This window comes from Nelusetta ayraudi, unplaced genomic scaffold (genome assembly GCF_046127955.1).
Source record: "Nelusetta ayraudi isolate G7.1 ecotype Tasmania unplaced genomic scaffold, CSIRO-AGI_Nayr_v1 ptg000019l, whole genome shotgun sequence".
Classification (NCBI taxonomy): domain Eukaryota; kingdom Metazoa; phylum Chordata; class Actinopteri; order Tetraodontiformes; family Monacanthidae; genus Nelusetta; species Nelusetta ayraudi.
In genome coordinates, this window is record NW_027466069.1 from 9,357,333 (window position 1) to 9,380,433 (window position 23,101).

At 47.3% G+C, this 23,101-nt stretch overlaps 1 protein-coding gene across 14 annotated transcripts in view; it reads right to left on the reverse strand.

Moving 5' to 3' along the window:
* LOC142888594 (membrane-associated guanylate kinase, WW and PDZ domain-containing protein 1-like) overlaps nt 1–23,101 on the reverse strand; it is a 79,636-nt gene that overhangs the window by 19,719 nt on the left and 36,816 nt on the right. For 7 of the 14 annotated variants that reach the window (XM_076027051.1, XM_076027056.1, XM_076027048.1 and 4 more), the window contains 11 exons: nt 14,274–14,393; nt 12,387–12,575; nt 11,072–11,294; nt 10,735–10,782; nt 10,340–10,422; nt 9,844–9,882; nt 8,664–8,721; nt 8,418–8,536; nt 7,501–7,623; nt 7,191–7,376; nt 5,692–6,303 (listed from right to left, as the gene is read on the reverse strand). In XM_076027051.1, the coding sequence (XP_075883166.1) occupies nt 5,692–6,303; nt 7,191–7,376; nt 7,501–7,623; nt 8,418–8,536; nt 8,664–8,721; nt 9,844–9,882; nt 10,340–10,422; nt 10,735–10,782; nt 11,072–11,294; nt 12,387–12,575; nt 14,274–14,393 (1,800 nt within the window). The remainder of the gene's footprint in view (nt 1–5,691; nt 6,304–7,190; nt 7,377–7,500; nt 7,624–8,417; nt 8,537–8,663; nt 8,722–9,843; nt 9,883–10,339; nt 10,423–10,734; nt 10,783–11,071; nt 11,295–12,386; nt 12,576–14,273; nt 14,394–23,101) is intronic. The other 7 variants (XM_076027061.1, XM_076027054.1, XM_076027062.1 and 4 more) reach the window with 5 other exon arrangements.

The following is a 23,101-nucleotide window of genomic DNA, read 5'->3' on the forward strand; positions in this document are numbered from 1 at the left end:
CCACAGACAGTGTGCGACTGTTTGGCAGCAACACTCCCTATTTCCTGACATTTACTACACAGCGCACAACGGCGAGACAAAAATAGACGAACGCTCGAGCAGCGCGAGGCAGGACTGGGACACGAGAGTCGCTGTTGCCAAGGAAATGCTAGTAGTTGTGCGTGTAGTGGTGGTGGTTCTGCGTAGTGCGGTGGTAGTTGTGCGTAGAGCATGGTAGTTGTGTGTAAAGTGGTTGTAGTTGGGTGTCCAACAGCGGTAGGTGTGCGCAGAGGAGCGGTAGTTGTGTGTTCAGCGGCGGTAGTTGTGTGCAGAACAGCAGTAGTTGCGTGTACAGCTGTGGTAGTTGTATGTTCAGCTGTGGTAGTTGTGCGTAGAGGGGCGGTAGTTGTGTGTTAGTTGGTAGCCGAGCGAGGAGAGCGGTTTCCACCAGCGCCAGGCCTTTGGTTCTGGGTGCAGCGTCTCTCACTTCCTAATTTTTATTTTTTTTTCCCCCGTCAACATTTTTCCAACACGGCGCCAGTGAGTGAGGAAGGAAAAAAAACAACAAAAACAAACAAACAACGACAACGCTCGGAGCAGCGATGGAACCTTCCATCGACGTTCCAACGAGCCAGCATCCATCTGAGGCTCTTCCTGCCGCATCGGCAAAAAAAAAAAAAAAAAAATATCATTAAATGTTAAAACTCTGTGTTGCTGCGAAGCCCCTCTCTCCACACGATTTATAATTCATCCTCTCTATTTTCCCCTCTCGCTCACTCTGCCTCCCTCTTCCTGGGATTATCGGGCGCCACTCGCTGGAGCAAGGGAAACATATTTGCATGTGTGCGTGTGCGCGCGAGAGAGACCGAGAGATGGAGAGAGAGAGAGAGAGATGGAGAGAGAGAGACCCAGGAAGTACTGACCCATCAGAAGGTCAGATGTCAGTTATTAGTGTTTACAATTACAACAGTGGGCAGATGTGGCAGCTCCAAATGAGACGTTGGGGAAGAAAAAAAAACATCTAGAAACTTTTTACCTTAAAAAAATCTTCAGCTTGGCTGAAAGGTCAAATTCATTTACCATCCGCTTGACACCAATTAAATTGCATCGGCTTCGGCCATATTGGTTAACACGTTTAGATTCAGAACTGAACAGTGATTGGAGGAGATGGACCCCGACTTTACGCTGGCCGGCAGGAGATGACGCGATGCGACACTTTCACATCCCGTCTTTTCTTCTTCCGCGTGGGCGATGGAATTGTGTTCAATTCTCTCACTACCTGTGCCATTGTGCTGCTGACGTACGGCTGTGACTCAAAGTCGAATCTGACAGGATGTAACATTCATGAGCGGCGGAGAAAAATATGGGAATTGCGTGTCCCCCCCCCCACCAACCCCCGTCTCCCCCACTCTCGCGCGCAACACGCAACTGGGTGGAAGCGTGTGTGAATTCATGCATACCATACAAATGCCACGCGAGCGCGTACGCGAGTAGGTTTTTTTCTTTTCTTCTCCCCCTAATGCACCACAGGCAGAGATGAATAGGTAGCAGGCACGCAGGAATACAAACGGCTTTTATATTTCACACCGCAGCCATAATTCAGATATGGTTGGCTCCGCTAAGGGCCGATGAATGGAGGTAAAGCTCCTCTCAGTCGATCCATTTCAAAGACTGTGGACTGATCTCTAAGGGAGTCACGTCTGCTAAAGAGGATTGATTTGCGAGAAGGAAAAAAAAAAAAAATCCCGAAACACCTTTTCCGCCAGACTGACGAAGATTCTGCCACTTGCAGCCAGGCGCGACGGGGGAGTAAACAAACTGGCGACGTACACGTGTACGTGCAAACGTTAGGAAAACACGCGATGGCCCCCGTTGAACGTGGAACCTACGCTGTTTGGTCCTAAATGAACCAAAAAAAAAAATATATATATCGATATTCGCAATATCGACCCCAAAAACATGGATTATCGTATTGAATTTGAAAAATATGTTATCTCCCATCACTAATGAATACAGCAGCGCTGCTGCCAGTGCCAAACCCAGACAGCAAGTCGGCTGCTGTGCTGTCACCAAGACAGGAAGGAATCCTCATGTACGTTCTGTTAGCACGATGCTATCGGGAGAGAGCCACCTCACCGCAGCTCGGGTGTCTCATTAGGTGGCAACATTCGACTCTCAAGGCCTCCTAAAATAACTTTCCACAATCAAGTTTCATTTTTTTTCTTTTCAGTCGGTCGATAATTACTAACCTCCGCCACTGCGTGCGGGCGGCGGCTATCTCGGGCAGCAGTTCTCCAAACTGACTCTGCTGCTCTGCAAACGGTGTGAATTATAGATTGCCCGTTTACATTTGGCAAAAAAATGGCACATTGCACACACGTTTAAACCGCAATGATCCTAAATGTTCCTTTCTGCAGAGCTCGTATAATTGCTGTTTTGCGGCAGGCGAGGGGAGATAAAACAATGCTTTTGCTCTCCAAACCTCCGACTCCAATTGCTGTCAAATAACATTCAATTAAGGGAGGAGGAGGAGGAGGAGGAGGAGGTGGAGAGGGCAAATGACAGTCATTACTGCGAGCGGCGGCGGCGGCGGCGCTCGCTGGATTGACCTGGTGAGGCTGGAAGCTTTTTGAACCGAGCGCGGCGGCGGCCTTGAGAACCCGGCGGAGGAGCCCACACAATGTGAGAACACATTCTTCCTCCCGGTGCTCCAAGCACGCACTCGCGGAGGCTGTTCGCGGACAGGAACGCTCTCTTTTGCCCATCGAGAGAGTGAATTCTGGCCCTGACACTGAACCCTACACGTTCCACCTCTCCGCCTTGGTCGACTCTTGACGACATCGTCTCTCTCTCGTCCTCACCCGTCGCTACAAGAAAAATTAAAACAACCCCAAAACGCATTTCATCGCCGCACCTTTGTTTCCTACGCACCGCACGCCACTTCCTTCCTCTCAGTCTTTTCACTTCATCTCCCTTTCTCTCCCTTCCACCTCGCCATCTCTCGGGGGACGGGAGCGCTGTGCACGATTGTCATGGCAACAACGTTGGGAAGGCAAGATGGAGGAGTCATCGCTGGCCTGGCCTCCTTTACTGTCCTGAATGTGAGAACCGCCAGATGTTGTCTTCAAAAATTTAAACGCTCGATTAGGTGTCCAGGACAGAGCTTTATGTAACAATGGCTGCTTCTGCCAGGTCCGCATTTGCATAATCAAGTGCGTGAGTGTGAGTGTGGTGCAAAATACAAAAAAAAACAACCAAAAAAACACGTCCTACAAATCGAGTGCTGCATTCTAGCACTGAAAAGATTTTTCTGTCGTCGCAGTCGCAGTGCGTTCAGCCCCCTTCGCACGCAAGTTTCACTTCGAGATGCTCCCGTATTCTGGATGTTCAACTGCTGCAGCATTGAAACAAAACAAAACCAAGCAAAGAAGCGGTGTGGCGATGCGTCACGGCGATGCGCTGCAGCCTCCTGCAAAATGTGACCAAAGAGGTTTTCGAATCCCAACCCGAGAAGCTCCTGAACTCTCGGCGCACGCAGCCAAGATCTTGCAGCGCTCCCATCAGAGCCGCGCTGCCCCGTGGGCTCAACAACAACAACAACAACAACAACAAAAATCAACTTGTGTGACAGAGCTCACTCGACCGCAGGGAGCGCATACCAATTTGGAGGATAAAGCAACCGATCGGTGAAGTTCTTGAGAGGAGACGACCGCTGCAGAAGGGCGCTTGAATGTCGCCATGCTCGACTTTTGCTTTTCGCATCCGCTTTTCCGAAAACCACCTCTGCTGAGTTGCGCGGCTCGGATTGCTGAGTCACAGTTCAAGACCTGCTCTCCTCAATCTACAGTCCACCTTGGACCTCCTCCTCCTCCGCCGCCTCCTCCTCCTCCACAGCCCACACCTAAACTGATCCTGTACACACCCCGGGCCTGCCTGTTCAGCAGATCTCACACTCTCTCTTCTAATCCTCCGCCTCCTTTCCTTCCTCCACTCCTATTTCTCATCCTCCTCCCCTCTTATCAGCCCTACCTGGCTTCATTTGCCTGCGACATTGTTGTCGCGTGAATTATTGGGCTTTCAGCCGCGAGCCGTCGCTTGAAAGGTCAACGCGTCATTTACCCCCCCCCCCCAACGCATCCTGTTTTTCGGGAAGTCGATTCTGTTTATTGCCAATTAGTTTATTTTACATTTTGAAAGTTAATTGTTTTGCGTAGTGAATAGAAAAGAAATACAAATACCAATCACGTTCTTTCCCATTTGGAATCAAAAGCCAAAGATCTATTGATAACAAAGGAGAAAAAAAAGAGAGAGAAACACCCGATGGCCACTGGAAGCAGCTCTTTGCTGGTTGTGGATCAATCTTCTGTCAGCCAGCGAAAGGTGCCATTACACCGGGAGATGGTGGAAATTTATGACATGCCACGGTGTTGGATCGGCCACTCTAAATTGCCTGCGGACATAAATGTGAATGTATATGGTTGTGTATCTATATATCAGCGCCCTGTTAAACAGGCAGCCAGTCCCTGGTTGGACTCTTATATAACGTCAGCTCCACCCTGAGCAACCTTGCGTAGGATAAGCTTTCATAAACTATGGCTGGCTGGATCGATGTGCACCGTGTGTCAGAATTCTTTGTTTTTCTTCTTTGTTTTAAGTCGGGTTCACAGGTTTTTCCTTCTTTGCCTGTCAGTCATATCAAAAGGGGGGGGGGGGGGGCCCGTGGTCGCTAGCGACTGTTTTCTAAATGTGACACAGATTTGGGTGTCAGCGTGGGTTCAACACTTTGGCAAATATGAATGTTAAAAATACAACAACCTCTTCGGCGTTACCCATCTGCTGACCAACCAACCTTTTTTTTTTTTAATATATGATCTCTGTTGTTGTGAGCCGCCTCACCCTCAGCTTCCACAGCTCCCAGATCAGGCTGATCCCTCCTTCACTTTACCTTCGTCTTGTTGCCCTGCATCCTGACTGTTCTGCCTTTGTCTCAACACACAAGCCCACATCACATCACTCAAGTCCAGAACTGTGTCATTCCAACCAGTCAACACACCGTCAATAGATAGAGATGTGGGTCAACCGATCTCTGCCACCACATCTTGTTCTGACCTTTCATTGAGATAAACGCTCATCTCAGCGCGAGTCCGTTCCACCCTGACGAGAAGACAGCAGAAGAAACAATCACCCCCCCCCCCTTACCCCCCCACCCCCCTTGGTCGAATGACAAAACAACTCGCAGCCTCTGCGTCTCTTCTGCAAGTCCAAAACTTTCAGGGAACGCATGGCTCCAGTGAGCGAGTCTCAGCGGTCCAATTGAGGAGTATTTGTATTCACAGTGCATGGACGTGCCTGATCTAATGTTCTCCAGCCTTCCCCCCCTCCCCTCCTCTCTACCCGTCCTCCCACTCCTTCCCACACTCATCTGCTCATCGACCGCCACGCTAACTCGGCCCGTCGTCCCTTTTGCCTCGTCCACTTTCAACGCATCCGCACGGAGCCGTTTCAAACAGCCGCCCACTCCCTTCCTCACTTTTTCCACATCATGTCATTTTTCTCCGCGCCAACTACTCAAGTCTTTGTCAGCATTGGAATTTTTTTTTTTTGTTGTTGCCGTTGTTGAAACACACATTTTCCAGAGAGCAGGCCGCACTCAACCTCGTGCGTCTCCTCCTCGCCAATAAAATATTTCAACCTGTGAGACTTGACACGTACCTCTCTGCACGAGCATGGTGACCTCGCTGCCTCTGGGACATTTGCTCAGCAGGTCCACCACCTGATTGTGGCTCATGTTCTGGACGTTCCTCTTGTTGACCTCCATCAGAATGTCGCTCTCCTTCAGGCCTCGGCACCGCGGGTAGTCCACGATCTGCTTGACCCTCTGCCCTCCCCCCGTCAGGCTGTCGGCGATGGTGAAGCCGAAGCCCTTGTCGCCCTTCTCCATGTGGATGGTGATGAGCTCGGGCTGGGTGGCGATGGACGAGGCCAGGGTGACCACGTCGCTGGAGTAGCCGTGCGAGCCGTTGGACGCCGCGTCGGCCGAGGGGCTGTGCGGCCGCGGCTCCCGCATGCCGTTGATGGGCCCCGTCTGGCTGGAGGGCGAGTCGAACGTCTCCTGCCCGTTGACTATGATGGGCTCCTTGTCCAGGATGGCCACCGAGGTTACCAGGCTGGTGTTGGGGTCGTCGGGGTCAAAGGGCAGCGGGTAGCCGCGGCATAAGGCCAGGTCCACCATGGAACCGATGGGTATGGACTGGAAGATCTTCACCACCTGGGCGTGGGTGTAGCCCAGCACGATGGTGTCGTTCACGCTGACGATCACGTCACCTGCGGCGGGGGAGAGTTTAGAGTTTTGCTGTTAGCGAGTCATTCAGAACAGCTGAAAGCCAGCGAGTCTGTTATTTACTCTTGATATCGCCTTTTGTTCGACGGCTCAGTGCATGGAAAGCAACGAAACCAAACTCCTGCTGTGAAATGGGCTGGAAGACAAACATGTCTTTCCAGTCAAGTAAAGTGGCTAAAATCAAAGCAGCAGATTGTGCAATGTGCTACTGACGCCGACTCATGTAGCCTCTGTTCTGGTAAACTCCCTTCCTTCCATCCATCCATTCATCCATCCATCCATCCATCCATCCATCCATCTCCGCAGCCCACGTTTTCTTTTATTAGACTCCAGCATCACCACGCTGCTGCTGCTACTGCTGCTGCTGCTGCTTTAAAGGACGTGACTTCGGGCTGCTTATCAGAACTTCGACGCAGTTCCCTGTGGAGCCGCAAACATTCATTACAACATCTCCAGGCTTGCGAGGAGACTTTGATGTGTCAAAATAAAGGGTTTCTGTTTCGCAAACATCACGTCGAGGCTGCCGCGTGGCGCTCCAGCTCGCGAGGAAAGTGTCACTCGGAGAGTTTTTGAAAAAAAAAAAAAAAAAAAAAGTGCTGTTTTTCTCATGTGTGTGTCACTACCGCAGGCGACCCTGTGGTGAGGGAAGACGAACGAAATGCGGAGAAAAAAGGGTTTTAAATCAGTCAGAAAGCACTTTAGGAGCCTGATGGAGACCCATCATCATGCTCTCAGTGTGACAACATGTGAAAAGACGCTTAAGACTCGCTTAGCAAGTAGCACAATGAGTGCAAAATGCATGGACGATCAGCACTGTGGACGGTTTTGAAAGAAAACAGTGCCCCCTGTGGGTGCTGCTGTCGTACTACACCTGTTTCCATCTTTCCATCCACAGCTGCAGGCCCGTCCAGCACCAGACTTTTGATCTGCAGAAACTCGTCGGGCTCGTCACCTCCGACCACCGTGAAGCCGAAGCCGCGTCGACTCTTCTTCAGCTTCGTGTTGATGAAGGTGCCTTTCAGCTCGGCCGGGTTTCTCGTGAAGAAAGGCTTCCCTCCTGCCGCAGATCGTCAAAAAAAAAACAAAAAAAAAAAAAAAACATGTTTTCAGCAAACACACGGAGAACAAATGGTCTCACAAACACACGAGCGTGAAGAATCTGCGGAAGGGAACTTGTTTACGTTTGGGTCCTGCAGGGCCGGGAGGTAGGCTTGGTGGGACTTGAGGGTCCCGGTAGGTCTCCAGATGGTTTGGAGCATAGTTTGCTAAAGGTGCTGCTGCTGACGAGTGCTCCTCTATCCACTCTGAACAGATCACACACACACACACACACACACACACACACACACACACACACACACACACACACACACACACAGCAGCGACACGCGTTTACCCACACGGACACGCAGCGAAAAGTTGTATTGAGATGCAACACACATGCACACACAAAACAAAATACATACACGCAGAAAGCACACAAGATACACAGAGCCAAGCATACATTTATCAGTAGCTTTTTGCATTAGTTTGATATTTTTTGTGGGTGGGATGTTGACAGAAAATGGAATTGGAAAAATGAAAACTGATAAGAAAAATGTAAAAGACATTTTAGATATTAGTTAATGTTCATAGGTGATTAATAACGGGACGTCTGATATTTGCTATGAATTTAGGGCATTGCAGGCTGTAGGCTAAAGTTGATTCCATTTTTTGATGCAATTTCATGGGCTTAAACTGTTCTCATCTACAAAAGGGGAAACCGCCACTGTGTTATTACTCTTGGGGCCAAGATAAAAGATTTTAGATTAAGATTTTATCAATTTATCAAAACACAAAATGATAAACAGCTTTTATGATCTAAACACCAGTGATTGGGCCAGCTGTATTCCCAAGTGTAATTTAACCTCTTTGAAAAACCAGATTTCGTCTTTTGTCAGAATGTTTTTGTTTCCCGATCGTAAAGAAGTTGGGGTTAGAGAAGTGAGATCGGCAGCCTGGACCAAACCTGGTTGGACACGAGACACACTGGAGGAACGTGACACACAGAGACATGAAGAAAGAAAGAAATGGTGCCGCATCAGGGCAGGAAACGAACCTCGAATATACCGCTCACCTTCTGGAGGCTGCGGCTGCTGCTGCTGCTGCTGCTCCAGGATTTTCCTGCGCCGCGCCTCCACTACAGGGTTCTCATACTGAGTCTTCCTGTTTATATGACTGGCGGGGGCGGGGGGTGGGGGACACACACGACATAAAGCAGGTGACGCTTGGTTAGGTTAGAGTCAGCGTACAGAAAATCCCCGTTTCTGGGTCGTGAGGTGGCCGGGCCAGTGAGGAAACTTACTCTACATAATAAACTCCGTACACTGGGTCCTCTATCCTCTCCCATCCTGGAGGCAAGTCTGAAATTAGGAGACGGCATTAATGGTCGATAGTGCAACATTAAAAACCAGGAGCAATTCTATAATGTGTAGGTTTGTTTGTGTTGATTCCAGAGCACTTAGCGCTTCAAAGGTGGAGATCAATCTTCCTCTGCTGTTGTTGCATTTGCCTCGTTTCTATTCTCCAATAAATGTGCTCGAATGGGATCGAAACAACACCGATTCAGCCTTTTATTTCTTTAAAGCAGGATGATTAATGACCCTTGAATTTTGCTGCCCGGGGCCCGCGCGGGTCACTGTTGCTCGTGTGTTTTATGAGCAAAGTGAGATGTTTAAAGCAGGTAATTTCTGTTGGTTTCATTGCAAATTAGCTGCACCGCACTTCTGCTCCCTGAGAGCACATTTACCTTTAATTTATGCCCAAATCAGCGCACATAATTGGTTTACATCGGAATCTGGGTCGCCACACAAGTGGACTGTGGAAGCTCAAGGAGCCGTTTTTTTTGGGCGGGGGAACCATTTCTGCGTTTGTCTTGGTTTCATCTCTCTCATAAAAGATGGGCAAACATGAGCAGCGGTTCCCCACACTGAGCCACCTTCCACGGAAGCAGGAAAGACATGAGGCCTAACAAAACATTCTCATTAAATTTTCGCCAGCTGCGACCTCCTAACCTCTGCGTTTGATTTAAAAAAAAAAAAAGGAAATTAAAAAAAATACTCATAATCTCGTTTTAAAGGCAGTCAACACTTAGAACAAAGTGGATTTCTGTACAGCAGCACTGATGCGGCAAAGGCTTATAGCCAGACATTCAAGGCTGCCGCTCTGTCGCAGGGTCGTCTGGGGCAGCGAACAAAGTCTGGCCGGATTCAGCAAACAGGAAACTCCGAGCCAATAAATCCTCTCACACTCTTCAACATTACGTCAAACTGAGGGCAAACTGGAACCTCACGATCGTTACCCCGACTTCAGAGCTCTTATAAGAGTGATAATATTAGAAGACAAGCTTCATTTGCAGTATGCCGTTTGACCATTAGAGGCAAGTAAATCGCACACAGGACGCATTCAAATGACAAGATCAGTCATCATAGAATAATAGAACGATAATTAATAGCACATGTTGTTTATAAACACAAAACTCTCACCTAGGTCAGCTTCCAATTCTTCTGTATGTATTCCTTCTTCTCCAAAATGAAAGCGGGATGAAGAGACACAGAGGAGAGAAGGAATGAAGAGCAGAGGAGAGGCGGGGCGGGGATGGAGGGATAAGGTCCAAGTGAAGAAATACAGAGAAATACAAATGGGGAAACACCTTAGTTTGAATCAGAACATGATTTTATTTCAGCCTTAATAAGAGCCATAAAACCCAGAGTGCAACAATTTTACATTTCACCACATGGTGGTGCCATTTCGCATCCCCCCCTTTTTTTTTTTCAAATGAGGGACTGGATTATTTTAAAAGCAGTGCAAGTGAAATGCTGTTCGATAGATCCACGAAAAGGAAAACCGAGGGTTGAGTCTAGATTCTCCTCGCAGTGGATTCTGTCAAAATGCCCTCCATGTATCCTTTCACCTCTTGAGAAAGGGGTGGGGGTGGGGTGGGAATGGCGCGCACGTTTACAATGACACATAACAGCTTACCATCATCTTCGCACTCTTCCAGAACCCTGGAGGCCTTGTCTCTGCACCGAGGATCCAGCCATGACGTGGTCTTTGTGTTGTGGCTGGAGGGAAGGGAAGGGGAGGAGGGAAACAAATAAGACAAGAGAACAACTCACAGGGGCCATCAAAGCCGCGAGCACAAAAGAACGGCAGGGGTGAATGCATCAATATGAATTAGAGAGCAAACGGTGTCAGCAAGTTTACAGAGGAAAGCAAAGCGTCTGCTGCAAAGAGACGAGCGAGGACGAGCATTGACACGGGGCCGATCGAGGCAAACCAGCCAGACTTTATTTATTTATTCATTTATTTTTTTTAGCCCTCTGTTGACAGGAAAAGAACAAATTGTATTTCGGTTGTAGCAGAAATGAACATACAAGCTGTGAAAATGCACGTCCACATCCCGGTGCTGTGTCTTTGCCATGCTGCAGAGAGGACAGAGAGGTGGAGGTAGTCACGTGAGCAGGTGAGCAGGTTGGGGTCTCCTTTAGAGACCCGGACATGCGGGGAAGACTAACAGGAAAGCAGCATCCGGTCGGGTGTTTGCTGGGGAGAGGCCTAAAAACCAAATTATGGGGAGGGGGTGGGGGATGGAGTGGGGTGGGAGGGGGCACAAGCCGCTGCACGGGCACAAAGGGACTACAGGGTGACAGTGCAAAAAATGAAAATAAAAAAAAACATCCATGGGCAGAATGTGGTCGGCCCGATACGTACTCTATGAAGTACAGCTCTCCGTTCTCGGTGTAGGCCATCTCCCAGTTGTCGGGCAGCGGCCCCAGAGGGTCCTCCGGGGAGACCTGGGGCTCCGCCAGGGTCTGCTGCCCGCTGTCGGACGTGGAGATGGCCGCATTGTTCAGACCGCAGGAGGGAGCGATGTCACGCGCGGGGTACGGCCGGAGGATGCTGCCGCGGCTCTCGTCCTGCTCGTTAGGGTTGCCTGTGCACAGCAAAGGAGAGGGGAAGAGACTACGCACTAAGGATCCTGGGTCACGCAAGAACGACAACACGACACGGAGCGACACAGAACACCGAAAAGGGAGGGGGGGAGGGGGGGGGGCGGGAGGGGGAAGAAGTGAAGCCAAAAAAATGGAGTTGACGCGGCACACTGTGCAATACACAATGCAAAACTTCTTTTCATGCTCCTCTGCGAAATCGTCCCCCCTTCCCCCTATCTGGAGTGAGGCTCCCGCCCATTCCTAGTGTACTCAGAGAACCCTGGGAATATGTTAATTCTCTCAACAGAAGTCGTCTTGGCCAAATTCTTTCTGAACCCCCCCCCCCCCCCTCCCCCCAGTTTTACCTCTCAACCCCAAAAGCCTCCCTCTGGTAGTGCGAGACACTCCCAGCCCCCGACCCTCCTTCCCACTCCTCAGTTCTGGCCCAACTCGAGGGTTACTCAGGGTGCGTCGAATGCTAATTCAACACTCGGGCAGCTTGGCAGGGACACAGAGAGGGCATAGACTCGCAGGATCACCAGAAAGAAGGGAGGAGGGCGGTGAAAAAAAAAAAAATCATTTCTTGCACTGTCGTGATGGTGACAAAATATTCAACGCACTGGCATGACACGATTCGTTTTTAGAGGAGCTGCCATAAATACAGTGCAGAGATATTCATAGTTCACATTAGCCGTATCTTTTGAAAAATAAATAAAACATTTAAAAAAAAAGAATATAATATATATCCAGTAGAATTTAAGGCCTATGGAATTATGGGAAATTTAATGTTTTTGAGTGAGACCTAGAAATGTGTTTGTTGGTGCACTGGCCCCTCCTCACAGGCAGGTGGCAGTGTTTGGAGCCTTGCGGAACAGGCAAAAAGCCTCTCATAGACGTGATGTAACAGCCGAACATGGAGAAGGACCACAAAGATGTAAGCTAGCGCTCATTTTGCACACACACGCGCACACGCACACACACACACACACACACACACACACCATCATAAGCCTCCGGGACAAATGAAACCAAACACGAGAAGAAAGAGCAACTCGGCGCAAAGTGAGGCTGCACAGGTGCAATCACTCCCTCACCTGTGAAACTGTTGTTCATTTCCGTGGCCTGGTCGTCATCGTCGTCGTCAGCAGGCACTACTCGGACGCTTTGCATGTCATTGTAGGACTTGGTGCGCTTTGGGGTAGACTGCTGGGAGTCTGCATCGCTGAGAATTACTGTCCCAATGACGGGCTGCCTCGGCGGCTTGGGGGTCCCATAATAGTTACCTAGGCAACAAGAAGGCCATTAGCATGCTCAAGAGCGAGACACTCGCACAAGGAGGAGGGAAAAGGAGAAACCGAGACGGAGGGACGGGGAGGAAGCCGGGGATAAAAACAAGCGGCGGATCTATGAAGTCTCCTAATCTGGTGCTAAGACTAAAGCTGGATCACAATGTGAGCGCAAATTGTGGAAAGAAGCAGCTGGCGGGGAAGAACAACGTCTATCAATTGTGCGTGAGGCTCCAGTGGCCCATTGTCTGGACACAGAAAGCATTCCTGAAAAAAAAAAAAAGAAAAGAAAAAAGGACAACCAAGCAACCAAGCAACCTAGATTTCTCTGCTTGTTTTGTTGTTGGTGGTTGTTTTGGTTGGTCGTGCAATCAGACACTGTGAGAATCACGTGCACACACTAAATAACTATGAGGAGTAATCCTTCTTATTTTGCTACTTAAAGGGCTTGATGATGGATTTATCCGACAACAAAATGCTACAATGCGGCACTATCATACTGCGACCCAAATGTGAAAGAAAAAACAAAATGTCACACAGAATTACTTTCAAGACTGACATTTATCCCGAATCTTTGATGGGCCAAGTCTACAGATACGCCGATGACTTTAAACTAAGTTAAGGCTTCAAAACTGTCATGATGACAATCTGTCGTGTGAAAGTGCAGAATAATGTTTTTCCAAGGGTGCACATCTCATCTGCACGTGTGAAAAGTCTCCTTGTCAGGAAGGACTTCAGTAGCACCTTCTCTCTCACTCTACACCAATTTGTAAGCCGAGCAGGGACATTAGTTGAGACTATTGGCGGAGTACGGGCAATATTCGCACCCTCTCAACTGTCAACGACGTGAACAGATATTCTAGATCTCTTCCATCGGCCGTTTATGCACAACCGTATACAGTCAAATCCTGTCCAGTATTGATCGGGAGTTCTTGGATCGCATTCCCACACGTACACCCACTGCTCAGCAAGCGGGACTCCATAATCAAGTGTTACTGTTGCTTTGGTTTTTGTTTTTTTTCCCTCACAGTTTGTTTTTTATAGCATTAAACAGCCGGCCCCCCAAAAAGCGTACAATTACATAACAGGCATCATTTTATAGTATCACCACCACCACCACCACACACACGTACCCCGACATCTCTGGCAGAGGTGTGATACTACTTCTTATGTCTATTCTCCTCTTCTGTCAAATCCCTAATTAACGACAGCAAGCACACGTCAAACAACACATGAAGTCAGATATTTCCACGTTAGGACAACGCAGCGACTGAGTTTTTCGGGCGGCGCTCCCGTCTCTCTCCGCCAGTCTGGACGGCAACAGACTCCTGCCGACAGGTATTTGACATTGTCTGCATGAGAGGGTGAGACGTGCCAACACAGAGCGGAGGCGGTGCCAAGCAGATTAATGTCCTGACATTCTCTCCCGTGTACGCTACGTCTCACGCACGCGCACACGCACACGCACAAGTGCACACGCGCACACACAGGTTTGTGTCAGCATTAGACTCGGTGCGACGCAACGCCGTCCCAATCACAGTGAGAGGGGCAGATGTGTCCTAATCAGAGCCCAACTGACAGAACAGTTTGACGGCCTCCCGCGCAGCTCGTGGGACCGACGGTAAGCGGCGATTGCTTCCACGTAGAACTCGCACATTTGCGAACGTCTTCCGCCGCCGCCGTCGTCGTCCTCACCTTCGTATGTTCCTATTTCCAGCAGCGTGCCACTTTCCTCCAGTTCCAGGAAGTCCTCCACCGACAGGAAGTTGTAGTCTACCCCTGGGACCTCTCCGTCTCGTGGGGCGCGGGTTGTACCTGTGAGCAGGACAACAAACCAGGTCATCAAAAAAGGCAAAAGGTGCAGCCAACATCACGGAATGGCATGATTCTGAGTGGCAGCAAAATGTTGCGCAGGGACAAGAAACGTGAGCATCAGATCTTGAGCCCATTTCTCCGTCTTCGGAGAAACGACTACCTGACAGTTCAAAACATAAAAAGCAGCAGAATCCAAAAAAAAAAAAACAACCCGTCCTCACACCGCCATCAGTCGCTCAACTTCTCGGAGGAGCTTCAGTGACACGTCCATGCTTCTTCGTCATGATCCGTTCAGGAAAGCTGATGTGGCTGCTCAGCTGTAACCCGCAATGTCTTTAACAGGCTAGCTTCTAAACTTGGCACGCACCGATACCAGAATCGGGTATCGGTATCGATACCGGGGTTGAGTACTCTACTCGTACTCATAAAACACATGCCGATACTACAACACTTGTACCAGTAACAACCAGTTGTATATGTATGGACACTACCAGTCAAACGTTTTGGACAGATACTTCTGATTGAACGGATTTTCCTTCATTTTCATGACTATTTGTAGATTGTCACTCAAGGCATCAAAACTATGAAAGAACACGTATGGAATATGTATAAATATGTACGTATGTATGAATATCTCTATTCATTCTGTAAAGAAAGTGGAATCGCCCAACCTCATTCTAAACCTCAAGCATTGTTTTCCACAATAACAAAAAAGAGGAGTATATTGCCGTCGACTGAGGCACAAGAAAGTGAAAGTCTCCTCCCTTCGGTGTGACGACAGGAGATGGATCTCCAGGCCGGCAATCCCACTGCCGACCTCTGGCCTCTTTGACCTCAGCCTGATCCCTTACAGGAGTTAATGATGAGTCGCCTGCTGTGTCTTTACTTTGTGCTGGGAGCACTTTGTAGTCCGAGGCCGACACCAGGCCGTGCACGCAGGAGCTATTGTGTCTTTGTGAGGGGTGGGTGCAGGTGAGGCGTAAGGGGGGGGGGGGCGGGGTTGAGAGGACAAGACAAGGCAGATGGTTGGCGGTAGGTGTAGGTGGAACTCATCCATGGGTTTGAGACGGAAGATTGCGTGTGAATGTGCTGCACGGCCAGAGGAACACGCAAACACATGTCAGAGGACAAAGAGCACACGGCCGACGTCATCAAAAAAAAAAGACACAAATGTATTCCAACAAGTCAAATGGTGGGCAGCCGGATTTCTTAAAGCATGTCCGCACTCAAGGACAGATGCTGACAAACACCAACACGATATGACGTGTACGCTGCCCACTGAAGATGGAATGTTGGGTTCAGTTAGGGACCTTTAAAAAAAAAAAAAATCTATTCATTTGCCCACTAAAGCTGCGAATTTAAAACAAACAAAAACCAAATTCTATATTTCTGTCAGTTGCAAGCAAATGGATTTGATCCAGGGTTGCAAAGATGCAACTTGAAGAATCGTGGTTCTATTGCATTGACTTCACTCAACACCAGTCCTCAGTTGCACATGTAAAATGTCGACTGTTGTCTCAGCTATGGATTTATACTTGAAATCCATCTGTGAATATTATACAGTTCTTGTGCCGGTGCTACTCTCTCTCCAGAAATTTCACAGGATTGGTGAAAACATTTTGACTGGACACCGTGGACATCAATCGAGACACATTCAGTCGCACTTGACCGGCAGAACAACTTTACCTTTAAACACGGGAACACAGTCCTAGAAGGAAAAAAAAAAGTAAAAATAAAGTAAAATCCTTCACTCTGCCCGAATTTAAGCTTTACATCCACTTTACGATAATCACCCAGCTTCTCTTCTCCAGAAAAGAGAGGAAGCTTATTTTTGACACATGAGTCTTCGCTCTTTCAAGCGTTTGCCTGAGCCTCTCCAAAGCGCACACTCACCCTTCATCCCTCAGGCTACATCCAGCCCACAAACACCTGATCATAAGCAAGTCATCACCGTGCACCGCTCACTCCTATAGCACCGACGTACCGCGGAAAAAAAAAGGAGTGAAGATGCCGCTTGCCCGTGCCTGTGTACTATTTCGAAAGTACATATCGCCCGAGTGAAATTCGCGAGGAGGAGGCGACTTCATTGATGCGGCGTCAGAATTTTGAGCGACCCCAAAAAAAAAAAAAAAAAGAAAAAAGGAAGAAAAGAAAAAAAAACCCTGATCCCACACACGAAGGGAGAAGAAAAATCATGACACATCCCCTAAATGGGACTTCACAGCAGCGGCACAAGAAGCAAAGCGCTGGTTTGTATTCACTGCAGAGGATCAGGACGAGATGAAAGCAAAGTTGTCTGGCAGTTGGAGTCGTAGGGATGGGTGGTCCCACGGTGGGAGACGCTTGTGATGGCTCAGAGTGCTCTAATGATGATGTCTGCTGGGCAGGGGAAGGCAGGAGGAGGTGTTATTCCAGACTATTCCCCACAGTGGAGGAAGCTGATCGGATGAATAACTGCCGTCTTCCTCGTTTATAGAGAACTCAGGCTTTAGAACCACCTCATCTTTTTTTTTTTCCAAAGGAAAACAAATAATCCTACATAGGTTAGATATTTCTATATATTGTCAAGAGGGGTACGTTGAGGTACTTTAAGGGCTGCTCTGAAGCCACTTGACCTTTGATTTTGCTTTTTTAAACAAGACAGCCCCAGTTTCCGTGTTACACAACTTGATCTACATTTGTTCTCTGCGAAATCGTGCATAATTTAAACGCAGTATTTTTGGGAGCGGAAGGCCACGCGCTGACGTACTTTATGACGTCACCGCCATTAATTTGCATTCATTCCACTTTAACGCTGGACTGTCCCCATGTGCCCTGCCATTGTGAGGACAAGAAGCAGCATTTCCTTTCTTGAAACTCACTAAGAGTGCATACCGCAAGCACAAAACCACGTCGATTTCTCAAAATAGGTCTCAGCAATGCGTTTAACATATCATCATTTGAATCTACGAGGCCTTGATGGTTGAAAAAGCTTTGGGTCATATTTGATTTTAAAATAAATTCGAAACAATATTGATTGACATGCTTCAATTTCGATTCAGTATTACAGTGAGACTTCCTGAGAACGCCTCTTCATATTCTGCACAGTAAACAATCCGGGTCACGATATTTTTAGACAACACGCATCACCTCAGCAGCATCAGTAAATCTGAAATGGAAGACTGAATACAATATATTGAGGTCAACAGAAACAGTTTGAGTGGAGAACCTGAACATGGCCTCTACCAAATTTGATTAGCCAGGTCACGATAAAACTGGCTCAAAGGTGGTGCTGGATGGGAGCTTTTCAAGATGGATGCAGTGTTTTTAGTTGTTTTGTTTTTTGTTTTTTTTTTAAATAAGAGTAACCTTTATAGATATCATACGCTACTTGGTTTGAGACAAGAGTCGTGTTGAATCCAGAGCAGCTTGTCTCCAGTTTGGACTCACAAGAGAGACGGTCCGAGAGCTTTTTTTGTGTGCGTGTCTCTCATTACGATCAATGTGGAATGTGTCTTTATTTTCACTGGCAGAGAAATAATGACTGGGCCAAACTCAATCGTGACCCCGACTCTGATAAACAGCCACAGACTGTCATCAATGGCTCCATTCTTCCACTGTGAGAATCCAGCCAGTTGGTGCATGAATGGAAGAAAAAAACAAAAACAAAACAAAAAAAAACAAACAAGACGCACAAGTAAATTTACAATCGTCTTAGATGAAATACAGCCAAAACCAGCAGGAATTAATCACTGCATTGGCACAATTTATGTCCTTATTCATCTTCCAGAGACAGAGACAGAGAGAGAGAGAGAGAGAGAGAGAGAGAGAGAGAGAGAGAGAGAGACAGAGAGAGAGCAAAAATGCACAAATGTTTGAAAATGGCCCTGGGAAGACAAGAACTGAGCAAGAGATGACGAGGGAGGACAAAATAACAGCAAGACTTGGAAAATAATTGCAGTTTAATACAGCACCACAAACATTAAAGATGAATAATTAAAAAAAAAAAAAAAAAAACCTGGAAGCTGGAACATCTCTTTGTTACAGCTGAGAAAGAAAGTATATGGCTTTTCCCGACAACAAATTGCAGGGAAGTTGCACTGGATTACATATTTGTTTACACTCCTTTTGTTTAATAATTTGCTCTGCGTTTTCTCAGCAGGTTCCTGCCTCGGGTAAAACACATTAAATACTGTATAAAGCAAACATTACTTAGTTCTACAAATGATTAATAAATTACGACTTAAGGCATTTGGACCAACGGAGCAGTGGCAGTGCAGCTGAGCTGTGTTCTCAGCAGACCACGTCACTGTGTTCACACACAGAGCGTGAGTGCAGGCGAGTGGTAATATTTAAAAAGAAAAAAAAAAAAATCACAATACAAATATCAATGACTGATGAAATTTGGAGGAAGTAGAAGAAGCCCTCTGTTAAAGCCCAACTGATGGATGATACTGATCCTTACTGAGGTTGTTCATTCCTTAAAAAAAGATGTGTGTGGAATTTGGAGCTGTTTTAAGAAACTCTGATTTACTCTAGGAATTTTAAGTTGAATGTCATCAGCGGATATCAATATGTACTAAAATAAGAGAAAAAAAACGCTCACTACTATTTAAGCATTTATTTATGCAAAATGAAAAGCTGTGAAATGTCCTTCACTGACATGACGCTGCCTCATTCTTTTTACAAAGAAAAAGCGGAAGTATGCCATGCAGTATATTCATACAGTGATAAAAAAAGAAAAGACTAGTAGCAGAAACGGGGGGTGTAATTATCTCTTTCAGCCAAAGAAAGACTAGACAAGCGGAACAGAACACTAAAAACGCAGCAAAAGTGTTTCCTTGGTACAAAGAAAAAAAATCTCATCTGTCAAACATGGTGGATGCAGCGCTATGGCACATTTATAGATGCCCCTGAAACTGGGTCACTGATGGATATTGATAATAGGACGGCTGATATGAGCAGGAGGGTGGATTTTGAGGAGTGTCGGGGCTGCAGATGCTCTTCACACTCGGCTAAATGCTGCAAAGCTGATGGGACAGAGATCCAACACACACACACGCTGCTGCAGCAGTGACACAGGGCTCTTTAATGGACACAAGTTCAGTACGATACACTTAGGTTCCAGCCTTCAACCAACAGTGACTGTAAACCAGTTCACTTGATATTAACAGTGATTACCAGTCCAGTACACTGGCTCCAATACAGCAAAGTGTCCAACCAATATAAGCAAGAAAATCAACATGAACACTGGAATTCTTTTCAGACCGAGACCAAGAGCTTTTTTTCTGACAGGACACTGTGGTGTTTATGTGTGTGTGTGTGTGTGTTGCTGTATACCAATACGGAAACATGTCAGCCATCAGACGCATATACTTTCTTTTTTTTTTTTTTTTATTCCAATCCTTTTAATCTCGCTGGCTGCGTTAAGCTGTTGCAGGCTATGATGCAAGCCTGTCAGCTGGACCGGCTCCATGTCAAGACACAAAACCCACAAGCACCATTGTATCCTCTTCTAATTGTGTTATTTAAAAAAAAAAAAGATCCAGTTCTGCAGCCTTTTTTTTTTTTTTTTTCCATTATTAAACGGTTTATTCCCACTTTTGATGGGAAGCAGCATCAAACTGAATTCAAGAGGCACATTTTATTTTTTAATGTCTTTCTCACGTTCTGCATCCTCGCATGTGGTGGGGCGGCTCGACCCAAAACGTTTTCAAGGTGGCGTGACGCGCTCGCCGCTGCGCAAACACTTCCTGCTACAACACTCAAATCGGGCCGAGCCCAGCGGCAGGCGGAGGGAGGAGCGGACCGGGCTGACAGCATGCATCTGTCGCACGGTGGAGCGGCACAAAGGAGAAAGATAGAAAGAGGAGGAGGAGGAGGAGAGGAGGACGGCAGGCTCATGAAACGCAACAATCACCTAATGGCCGAGTGAAATCCCTCACGCTCGCACGCACAGCAAAACGCACGCGTTCCCTTCCTGGTTCTCACCTCTGGCGGCCGTCTGACAAAAACAAGCAGCAACAGCAACCGGCACCTCGGGCTCGTTGTGCAGCGTGGTTCCTCTGCCGGGGTGCGTGCATGTGTGTTTGCATGTGTGCAAATGCGCCTGCATTCGTTTGTTTGTTCGTATGGGTGGGACGTATCGATCTCAGCGCTGGTAAAAGGATCAAAGAAGTCCGAGCGAACCACTCGGAGCCTCCGTCACCACATCAACACGGTCGGGTTCTTCCAGTCTGATGCTGTATCGAAAGAAAAGAAAAGGACAAAAAGCCCAAAAAAAAAAAAAAAAGGCCAACTGTTCCTTCTTCCCTTTGCTTCTTAAATGTGAGGGCTTCTCTTCTGGCTAATATCAGTTCAATGATTGTAGTTGTCAAGCCATCCCTCGATGACCTTTTTAATGAGTCGCCCAGTGCAAAGTGCTCGTGTGAGACTTCCGAAGCGAAGTGATTTCCTTTCAAATGGGCTTCCTTCAAAACCAAAGAAATGCCATTAAAACTTTTTTTTTTTTTTTTTTTTTTTTAAAGAGAGAATGTGACTAACTGGCATAATTAAAAAGCTGATGAAAGTGAACATTTTCCACTGGCTCTTCTTCCACTGATGAGTCAAACTCTGAACTGTCAGTCAAGTCAACAAAAATACCTTTTTATGTTTATTTTACATTTCAGTTTGCTTTTGGTCTATGGGCAAAATTATTTTTGGTTAACTATTTCATAAACTATAAGTAGTACAAATATTAGCCCATTCTGATTAAAATTCACTTTAGAATTTTTTTTAAATCTACCAATAATATGAGCCACAGCCTGCCAGTGCACTCAAGCATCTCCCTCACATGTTTTCTTACTCCACTTTTCAGACAGTTTGTGAAAAACATAGTTCTGTGAAATCACCCCATTGTGATGTCACAAAAACGGCATTCGTGCCTCTCGCAGGTTAGAGGCAAGAATCCCAGCCAGGTGTTTGCTTCCAACATCTGAAACCGCCTCATGGCTGCAGAGTAAAGCAAAGAAGAAACTGATGATTTATGCAGGAGGCTGTAAACAGAAGGCTCGTTTTGACAACAAAAAAAAAAAAAAATGTTTTCTTCCTATTAATTACTTTTGAGATGAATTTATAAGAAGTGTGGGGTTAAAGGTCACCTCGACGACCCAGATTTTTATTAAGAAGTGCAGAAGTTCAGAGTCTGTTGCCTCCCTACCTGCCTTTGTCAACCTGCTGTGTTCCAGAGCTCACGCAGACTTTGTGTGGCAATGTATTTACAGTAAAAACATGCACACACACACACACAAATTACACAAACACACGGACATCTGTGTTGGAGATGTAGGGCTCAGCCAGCATGTCACCCCGTATAGAGCATATTCAGAGTGTGGACTATAAATAGCCTGCAGTGGAAGCCAGTTTCTGTCCTCGCCGGCAGTTCATAAAAAGCTCCAGATCAGGGGCCATGTGTCCCTGAAGTTGCCCGTTTGAGTGCCTGCTATGACCCAAATCCCACGTCCTGATACCGGGCCACCGCTGAACACACACGCCGTAAACTGCGGGCGCTTCTCCGCTGCCCGCAGCCGTTAATTACAGTCCGACGAGCTGAGTTGTGGACCTTGGCTTGGGGAGATGCTCTCAGTTTACAGTCGGTAATAAACTACCTGGGATTTTCATAGAAAGGGAGGAGGAGGGGTGACCACCTCCGAAGCGGAGAAAATATGGGATTTTAACTCCTCAACGGCGGAATTTGCCAACTAAACGCCAGTTGGAGAATTTACACGGCAAAATGATGAGAAGTAAACACAGGAGCTTTCGTCGGGAATTACAAATCTGGATTCCAGTCGGGCATCTTCTAGCCCATATTCCCGAGACTTTCAGCCTGGCGTTCCTCTCTACCCAGAGTGGTGTGTATTCTCCAAACGTTCCGACAGGCTTCTGAAAGCGCACAATGTCGACAACGGCGTTGAGGCCGTTTTTATCTGGCTTGAGAGAAAGGCAGATTCTGGGGCCATCTGGCTATTGAATCTTTTACAACGCACAGGCCACAACTTTCACTGTGTGTGTGTGTGTGTGCGTGTGCTTTTTTTTTTTTTTTCTTCCTCCAAGTGCTCCACAATGAAGTGAACCGCAGTGTCAGCTTCTGGTGTTATATAATGGCAAAAAAAAAAAAAAAAAAGGGGCTGCAATTAAATCAAACAACAAGTGTATTCACACATGACAATCTCCTAAATTGGTATGCAGGCTCCTCAGTCCAGTAGGTTGCTGACAGCAGAGTAGATGGTAAAATCCATCCATCCATCCATCCATCCATCAATCAATCCATCCAATCGTGCAGCCTTCGTGTTTTGCCCGACAGCAACACTGCATTTCCCTCCTATCTGCTCCACACATCACCGCTGGTCGCCACAAACACTGAGCTAATATGCTCTCCGCTGTAATGCTCCGACACGCAGGATTAGCAGGTTGAGGTCACCGAGGTTTTCAACGGTGCGCCGCGCGAGTGAGAGGGGGGGGAGGGGGGGGGGTTAATAAAAAAAAAAAGAAAAATCATGTTTGCCTGAGATGAAGTTGCACTGCATCATCCTCTGATGGGCTGACGAAGGAGCGCTGGAGGAAGCAGCTATCTGTGGAAGCCGACTAAATATTTCATTCATGTAGCTCGGCGAGTGTTTGTTTCATCTCAGATCCCCAGCCTACCAACCACATATAACATTATGTGCTGCACATCAGTGAAAGGCAGTGGA